Source organism: Quercus suber, unplaced genomic scaffold (genome assembly GCF_002906115.3).
Source record: "Quercus suber isolate HL8 unplaced genomic scaffold, Cork oak 2.0 scaffold_5, whole genome shotgun sequence".
NCBI classification, from domain to species: Eukaryota; Viridiplantae; Streptophyta; class Magnoliopsida; order Fagales; family Fagaceae; genus Quercus; species Quercus suber.
In genome coordinates, this window is record NW_027069471.1 from 3,251,620 (window position 1) to 3,260,846 (window position 9,227).

A 9,227-nucleotide genomic window follows, 5' to 3' on the forward strand; every position below is an offset into this window, starting at 1 on the left:
TTATACATACATTACAAGGCCTTTTAGTTGAAGAAAGCAAAGGGAAAAAGGTGCAAATTCTAATGTCTATACCAATGGCAAATCACCAAAGAATTCATCCAGCAGTGGATGTGGAAGCTCCACCAACACCTCCTTTGGTGTCTCGTGGTTCATCTCTATCAGAAAAAGGTACTCCGGCTCGGCCTCACGCTCCTATACAAATGCGTACTATTCCCATTCCGGTGAGCCATGCCAATCCACCAAAAAATGGAACTGGTTGTTGCAAATGCATATGTTGGACAATTAGCCTTCTTGTTCTCCTACTAGTTATAGTTGGAGCCACTGCTGTCATTCTTTACTTCGTCTTCCACCCAAAACTCCCTACATACTCGATTGATAACTTGAACATAAGCCGATTAGGCCTCAACATTGACATGTCCCTATATGCTGAATTCGACGTGAAGATCACAGCCTACAATCCCAACAAGAAAATTGGAATTTACTACGAGAGAGGAAGCCAGTTGAGCGTGTGGTATTCAAACACAAAGCTTTCTGATGGATCACTACCAAAGTTCTACCAAGGTCACCAAAATAAGACAGTGCTTCATGTGCCCTTGACTGGACAAACACAATACGGTAGCACTTTGATGGCAGCCCTGCAGCAACAACAACAAACGGGTCAAATTCCCTTGGATCTTAAGGTTGATGCACCTGTGTCAATCAAACTTGGAAAGTTGAAGCTGAAGAAAGTCAGGGTCTTAGCGGAATGCTCGTTGGTTGTAGATAGCTTATCTGCAAATAATGCCATCAGCATTAAAGCTAGTAATTGTAGGTACGGTATGAAGCTTTAAATTTATCTTTCTTGTCCATTATGTAAGGCCTGCTCTCCTCGTCTGGACTTCGATTTTTTTTTTTTTTTTTTTTCTTTTCACTTCTGTATCCCATTCCCATGTTTTAGAAGGTTGATTCTTTTTTCCTGCATGTATTGTATCACTGTAGTTACAGTGGCTTTGCCTCTCTCTCTCTCTCTCTCTCTCTCTCTATATATATATATATATATATTTTACATTTCAGACTCCACGACACATGTACTCCTTCTGTGGGGGTTAATTCTAGCGGTTGATGTCAAAAGTTTTGTATCTCAACTGTTAATTTTTATATTTTCAACGAAGGCATCCAAACTTCAAATTTCTCAACTCCTATTATAAGTATAAAAATTTATATATAATAATAATAATAATAAATATAAGGGTCGAATCCCCCGTTTACTCTTAAGTAAAAATTTAAAAGAATAAATAGGGAAAAGCAATACTTGGAAGCAAAATCATATGTTGATGATGTCATTTAATCAAACAATATGCCTTGGGTGGGTCAACAACCAATTTTAGTAGGATCCATTAGTTCATAAATATGTTTAATCAAAGAAGTCATTAACAACTTCACCTTTAGTGCCTCAGTTTTGGGATCAAACTCCTCCAGTAAAACCTTAATTTTTCTCCATGAAGAAAGCCTTCAATGGTGACTGGTGAGTGAAGATGGTCAAACACAAAACTCACATTGAAGCAAGTCGTTCTTCCACTCCTGCCAATGACTCAAGTCGATTTCCTCACAATAAACACCCAACAGGACAATTGCAACACTATTTCAAGACAACATACGATACGAGCACATAGCCAAAGTACTACAATACAAGTCATGACTCATAGAGAAAATTCTTAGGTGCTCTCGAAGTACGAAAAAATTGTGTTCTCTCCTCTCATATTCATAATAAATCCCATCATGAATTTAATAAATGGACGTCATTATAAATGTGAGAAAAAGGGGCACCATTTTTTGTGCTCTAGAAGTACCTAATAATTACTCATAAGTTCTACCCACAATTGTGAGCTTCCTTAACCAATGTCAAAGTCCGCAACTCCTCCTGGGTTTTACGATCCCTAATATTTCTAAGTGTCCGTTTAGGAACAGCTTATCTAACTTTTTGTTGAAAGTTTTTTTGCTAAAAGTGTGCTAAAATATACTTGTACCTTGAAAAAGTGGAAAAAGGTTAAACATGGAAAACAAATCGGTCAGGTTGCAATTGTCCTTTAAAAAGTATCGTATTTGCTGACCAAAAACAAGCTATGTGCTCGTATCGTACATTTTGTTTGCAGTGACACAAAAAGGGAGGTCTTGCATTCTATGGAATCCCACATCGCCTAGGAAGCACATGTGAATGTGTTTATAAGGAATGACCTCCCTTCAATGTGTAGAGGCCTTTTCCCCAACGCTACCTGGAGAAGAACAAAACCGTGAGGGGTATGGGTTCCAAAGCGGACAATATCTACATAGTTGAGGCGAGGTCATTACAGATGGTATCAGAGCCATGCCCTAGCCGAAAATGTGGGTCCCACATGCAAGGACGCGTGTGCTCGTAAGGGGGTGGATTGTAGTGACCTAAAAAGGGGGCTTTGCATTCCATGGAATCCTACATCGCCTAGGGAAGCACATGGAAATGTGTTTATAAGGAATGACCTCCCTTCAATATGTAGAGGCCTTTTCCCCAGTACAACCTGGGGAAGAACAAAACTGTGAGGGGTATAGGTCTCAAAGCGGATAATATCTACACGGTTGGGATGGGATCGTTACAGATGGTATCAGAGCCATGCCCTAGCCGAAAATGTGGGTCCCACATGCGAGGACGCGTGTGCTCGTAACGGGGGTGGATTGTAGTGACCCTAAAAGGGGGGTCTTGCATTCCATGGAATCCTACATCGCCTAGGAAAGCACATGAAAATGTGTTTATAAGGAATGACCTCCCTTCAATGTGTAGAAGCCTTTTCCCTAGCGCAACCTGGGGAAGAACAAAACCGTGAGGGGTATGGGTTCCAAAGCGGACAATATCTACACAGTTGGGGCAGAGTTGTTACAGAATTTTAGTGACCCAAAAAGGGGGGTCTTGCATTCCATGGAACCCCACATCGCCAAGGGAAGCACATGAGAATGTGTTTATAAGGAATCACCTCCCTTCAATATGTAGAGGCCTTTTCCCTAGCGCAACCTGGGGAAGAACAAAACCGTGAGGGGTATGGGTTCCAAAGCGGGCAATATCTACACAGTTGGGGCGGGGTCATTACAGATGGTATCAGAGGCATGCCCTAGCCGAAAGTGTGGGTCCCACACGTGAGGACGCGTGTGCTCGTAAGGGGGGTGGATTGTATTGACCTAAAAATGAGGGTCTCGCATTTCATGGAATCCCACATCACCTAGGGAAGCATATGAGAATGAGTTTATAAGGAATAACCTCCCTTCAATCTGTAGAGGCCTTTTCCCCAGCGCAACTTGGGAAAGAACAAAACCATGAGGAGTATGGGACCCAAAGCGGACAATATCTACACAGTTGGGACGGGGTTATTACAAATTGTATTGACCTAAAAATGAGTGTCTTACATTCCATGGAATCCCACATCGCCTAGGAAAGCATATGGGAATGTGTTTATAAGGAATAACCTCCTTTCAATGTGTAGAGACCTTTTCCCCAGCGCAACCTAGGGAAGAACAAAACCGTGAGGGGTATGGTCCTACAGCGGACAATATTTACACAGTTAGGACGAGGTCGTTACAAATGGTATCAGAACTGGCCCGATAACCCCGCGTAGGCTCGGAGACACTACCCCACAAAGTGGGCCCTAACGAAGACATTAGGGATTTAAGTGGGGGAGATTGTGATGCCCCAATTTGATTGATTGTGTGATGTGTGTGGGTATGTAATGAGTCCCACATCGGGTATTTACTGGGTCTAACTAGATTTTATTAACAATTACAAGGAGTCTCAATTGTGACTAGTCCTTTTAAGGTATAGGCAGATGTGGCTAGCGCTTGTCCTTGGGTTGTTACATATCTGTAACGATCCCATTCTAATCGTGTAGATATTGTCTGCTTTGAGACCCATACCCCTCACGGTTTTGTTCTTCCCCAGGTTGCGCTGGGGAAAAGGCCTCTACACATTGAAGGGAGGTCATTTCTTATAAACACATTCCCATGTGCTTCCCTAGGCGATCTGGGATCCATAGAATGTAAGACCCCCCTTTTTGGGTCACTACAATCCACCCCCCTTACAAGCACACGCGTCCTTGCATGTGGGAACCATATTTCCGGTTAGAGCATAGCTCTGATACCATCTGTAAAGACCCCGCCCCAACTGTGTAGATATTGTCCGCTTTGAAACTCATACCCCTCACGGTTTTGTTCTTCCCCAAGTTGTGCTGGGGAAAATGCCTCTACACATTGAAGGGAGGTCATTCCTTATAACACATTCCTATGTACTTTCCTAGGCGATGTGGGACTCCATGGAATGCAAGACCCCCTTTTCGGTCACTACATTGTTAGTACTTTGTTTTGTAACAAAATGTATCGTACTTTGCAATTGTCCTTTAAAGAGTATCGTACTTTGGCTATGCATTTTACATACAACATTGTTGACCCATATTTTTCACATGATTTTTTTTTTTTTAAGAAAACAAAATGTATTTGCCATTTAAAAAGTCATAAAACAAATTATTTTATGTAAAATGCATTACTTTGAATTCACTACTCATATTAAGAATGGGCTCAGTTAAACAAATTAATACATGTTCAATAATTTTAAAATTATACAAATTTCAACATTACTAACCAAAACAAAATAGCACAAAGGATAAATAAAATAAATACACAAATTTCATTTCTACACAATATCAACATCCCAAAACATAAAATAAAATTACAAATTCCATAATTGATAACTGATTTGATAAAGAATAAAAACATATAAGAAAGTTACAATCTTGAAAACTAATTTTATAATCTCTTATCAATTGTGGTTGGCACTCTATTTCAATTTGAGAATATACATTAAAGTTTGATTTTTTTTCCTTATTTATACATAGTTTATTTTATGAATATCATGTCTTTGTTAAGCAACACACTCTAGGAAATATTATAATTTATTTTAAAAAACCGTTTATTTTGAACATGAATTGTTAAAAAATAGGCCTAAGCATTCATAATTTATGCTAATTTCATTAATACTTTGGCTTCACTCTTTCACACTTATGAATATTTAGCATACATGTCTATATGTTTTTAACTCTACTACAACCATATAATCTTGACATGTACTTTGTTATTTAATATCTAAAAATCTTTACTCATTACAAAATGCCTCAACCATTTATCTTTCAATTCATTCGTATACAATTATGTAAAGGTCTCAGTTGTTTCCTTAAAACTCACAAAAAACAATTAAACCAACATTGTCTTTTTTTTTTTACCAAAATTTAAAATAAATAAAAAAAATTCTGGTCATGTATTGGCTTGAGTTGACCCTCAAAAAACAGGTTGAGTCACGGGTCAACCCATTTTTGGTTTCGTGTAAAAACAAATCAGGTTCAGGTCGGGTATTTTCGGGTCGAGTCAGCAAATTCTAACTCTTTTTGCCATATCTAAAAAAAGTGGAAAAAAAAAAAAAAAGATTTTAAGAGGTTATACATAAAAATAGGCTTTATGGCCCATAACTTCTCTACACAAAATGGGGTGCTTGGGTACCCAAAAGCCTGAGACATTTACAAGCAAAACAAAATTGATGTGCTACCTCGCTCGACACTCGCACATCTCATGTGCTGGGGAGTTAAATATTAGTGATGCTTTTTGAAAAAATAATAATAATTATATAATAATAATAGGTCTATTAAAATATTTATTTCAAATGAATAGACAAAACATGAACACATAAGGGCATAAGGCTAACCGGCCAAATACCACTTTTTTTGAAAATATTTTGTAATCTGAAAATATTTAGCAATCTATCACTTTTTTGAAACTTGATTTTGTGAAAATTAAGTTTTTCATGGAATTTGAGTACTATGAAAAAATTTTGAAATTTTTTCATGTAATTCGAGTTCATGGAACTTGATTTTCACAAAATCAAGTTTCAAAATAGTAGTAAATTGCTAAATATTTCACAAACACTAGTAAATTCATATATATTTTTTCAAACAGTAGTATATGATTATTTTGGCAAGGCAAACCATGCGTACTTTTCCTAAAGAAAAAATTGGGATTTGTGAATTGGAGGGTGAAAAAGGATCTTTTTGGGTTTAATGGGAAACTTTGGAAATAGGCATGGGGTGTCTGCAACAACTTCAAATCCTCCACAAATTCTAACCTCATTACCATTTAATGTTGATTTTTACAATCCCACAAATTTTGCGGGTCTTGAGGATTGCATTTCCTTTTAAAGAAACAAACCCAGGTGGGATTAAGTCAACCTAATCAGCATAAACCAAATCAAACCAAACCAGCATGCTTTTTTATGAAATCTCATTGCTTTAGGCTGATGTTTTTGCTATATACACTGACCAAATCAGGTTCCCCCTTCAACTAGAGGATCTTCCTGATGCCTCTAAATTGTTATGAAGACCTAAAAAGCTCCAGCCTCTAGAGTTCATCTCACATCTCACAAAAAAGTCTCAGTCCTCATTAATTTATGTTCTGTAGTACCGGTGTCACACATCATTAAATGCTAGAATTAGTTTTCTTCGTCTTTGGAAGCACAAACAAAGAGTTTTTTTTTTTTTTCTCCCCTCATAATTGCTCCAAATATATATCCACTTTTGTGATTGGAAAACAAATTGGTTGGAAATTTCCTCCTTTTTTTTTTTCCTCTTTTGTGGGTTTGTTGATTCAAGCACAATTACAAAGCGCACTGCTAACCATTTTCACTTTCCGTGTTGATGCGAGTGGCTTCCCCAACTTGAACATGGGTCCGAAAGGCAAGCAATATAAGTTTGATGATGCATGGCAAAGCAATGGAAAGACCCCAACATGATTCCTACAACTTACTAATTGTAAGAGAGTGTGTAATTTTGCCTTTTCCTACCTGATTGTGATTTGCTTACTAAAACCTAGGTGTGAGTCAGTCTACTGTATACTTTCTTTATTTCTGTTCTATTCACAATTTTTTTTACCAAACAACCATCAAACACATTCAAAATCCGATCTTTTTTTTATTACTTAAACTTACATTAAGCATCAAACCCTATTCAAGGACCCCTCAAGATCTCTTTAAAAGAATATATATATATATATATATATATATATATAACCATCATCATCACCATCACCATCACCAACAACCTTTATTTCAAGCACACATGCCCTTCTATACGATCTTCCAAGTGCATTTACATTTACCCACTCACCATCGGAATCATCAGAGAAGTGGAAATCAAAATCAAAAACAGAAAAGTCCAATTCAATCTCAGACGCCCCGAATTCTTCCCAAAGTTTTTCTCTAATAAAGGTGTTACAGTGAAGTCCATTGGAGAAGAAAAGAATGATAGAGGAAGGTTTCAAAGTTGTTGAAGAGCGGGCTAAAGTAAGGAGTTGTTGAAGTCGAAATTTCAAGCCCTTAGGGGATGAATCCCAGGAAATGTAGGTAGGGTTTCTATCGGATACAATAATCCAAACAGGGTTCCTGTTGAGAGTACAAACAATATCAAGATGATGATGATGGACAGGTGAGGAAATGGGATTGCAAACTCGAGAAACTCCACTGATAAAAGGCTGTTGGAGAATGTGAACAATTGCCTCAAGGTGCCCAATATTCAAACTGGAAGTGGATGATGAACGGGTGAGAAAATTGAGGTCAGAAAGGGCGAGTCTGAGGAGAGTGCGCCTGCATGACTGGCTCATGCCCAATCTCTCTATCCTATCTATCACGCCCTTGCATCTCTCTTTTGCCAATTCCACTTCTTCTTCTATACCTTTCTGCTTCATCATCATCTCTCTCTCTCTCTCACTCTAATTCTATTCTACAATTGTAATTTATACCGATCCAGAAAAATAATAATTGGCATGTGGATTTTTTTTTTTTTTAAATAACTATAAAACCCAAATATATTATAAGTTAAGTAACGTTTTGAACATATTTAATTTTTTAACAATTCGAGTATAGAGGACATGATTTTCGGGTTATAAATCGAGTATATTGGACTTGAGTTTCCTATTTTACCAATAGTTGAGGTGGACAAAGTGTCTACGTAGGCCTAAAAATCGAGTTCATTGAACTCAGTTTTTGTACATAGAAATCGAGCTCATTGGACTCAATTTTTGTACATAAAATCAAATTCTCTGAACTCGATTTACTAGTCTCATCAACAATTTTCTAGTCACGTGGGTACTGAGTTGGAAATCGAGCCTACTGGACTCGATTTCAATGAATGGTCCCAGCCTTCCACGTGTTGCCGTGGCTCCCAGTTGGGACTTGTTTTCCTCCTTATTAGTCTCTTCAACTCACACCTTCAATCTCAGTATATTCTCTTCACTCACAACTTTCCTAAGCTATCTCACACAACACTCATCTCAGGTAATGTTTTTACAATATTGTGATTATTTGCTATTTTTTTTTTTAAAAAAATTTAGAACATATTAGGAAAAGTTTTTTTTTTTTTTTTTGTGTTAGTGTAAATATTGTTTTTTTGAAATTAACATTACTCACGTTATGTCCAAAAAACTAGTCATATCTTGAAATTGGTTTTGTTCAATCCTTTTATTTTGATAGCTTGCATTTAATCATGACAAGTGAAGCTGTTTGAGTTTTGACATTAGTGCTCAATTGAATGATGAACTTGATTACTTACCACCAAACCAATGTCTGAATATTTGGACACATTTATATAAGATCATGAATCTACTTAACAAAAAATATCTATAATGACTAGTAATATTATGATTAATTATTGGGAATATTTAGTACTAAATATTGTGATTAAATTACAACATATTGGGAATTTTTTTTTGTTAGTGTAAATATTGTGATTAAAGTATTTGTTAGTGTGTAAAAATTAATATTGTGATTATTGGGAATATTTAATACCAAATATTGTGATTAATTATGTTATTACAAAATATGGGAATATTTGTTTTGTTTGTTAGTGTAAATATAGTGATAATATGCTAAGTATTTTTAAAAAATTAATATTGTGATTAATTATTGGGAATATTTAGTACTAAATATTGTGATCAATTGTTAGGAATATTTAATACTTTTAGGTCTTTATCATGAATATGAAATGGATTATGAGTTTGATACCTAAGGTAGTATTTGTAGTCTTTTTACCATAAATTATTTCAAGATATATTTGTTTAAGATTTGTAACAAAGATTTCAATGAATAACTGGTTGGTATATAATATTTTTGTTCATCATAACTTATTTGAATGGATTTT

General features: G+C 36.3%; 2 protein-coding genes across 2 annotated transcripts; one reads left to right on the top strand and one right to left on the bottom strand.

Annotated features, from left to right (window-relative positions):
• On the top strand, positions 1-998 carry LOC111994583 (NDR1/HIN1-like protein 6). The gene has a single exon (XM_024026473.2). It carries the CDS (start codon positions 63-65, stop codon positions 828-830), a length of 768 nt encoding a protein of 255 aa, XP_023882241.1. The 5' UTR covers positions 1-62; the 3' UTR covers positions 831-998.
• Positions 999-6,261: 5,263 nt separating this feature from the next.
• Positions 6,262-7,827, bottom strand: LOC111994575 (uncharacterized). The gene is made up of 2 exons (XM_065772526.1): positions 7,104-7,827; positions 6,262-6,266 (listed from the first exon to the last, which is right to left on the bottom strand). Exons 1-2 carry the CDS (start codon positions 7,780-7,782, stop codon positions 6,262-6,264), a joined length of 684 nt encoding a protein of 227 aa, XP_065628598.1. The 5' UTR covers positions 7,783-7,827.
• Positions 7,828-9,227: the final 1,400 nt, after the last annotated feature.

What these genes read in the sequence shown, in the direction of transcription:
- LOC111994583 (XM_024026473.2), top strand. Translation starts at nt 63, where the DNA reads ATGTCTATACCAATGGCAAATCACCAAAGAATTCATCCAGCAGTGGAT.
- LOC111994575 (XM_065772526.1), bottom strand. Translation starts at nt 7,782, where the DNA reads ATGATGATGAAGCAGAAAGGTATAGAAGAAGAAGTGGAATTGGCAAAA.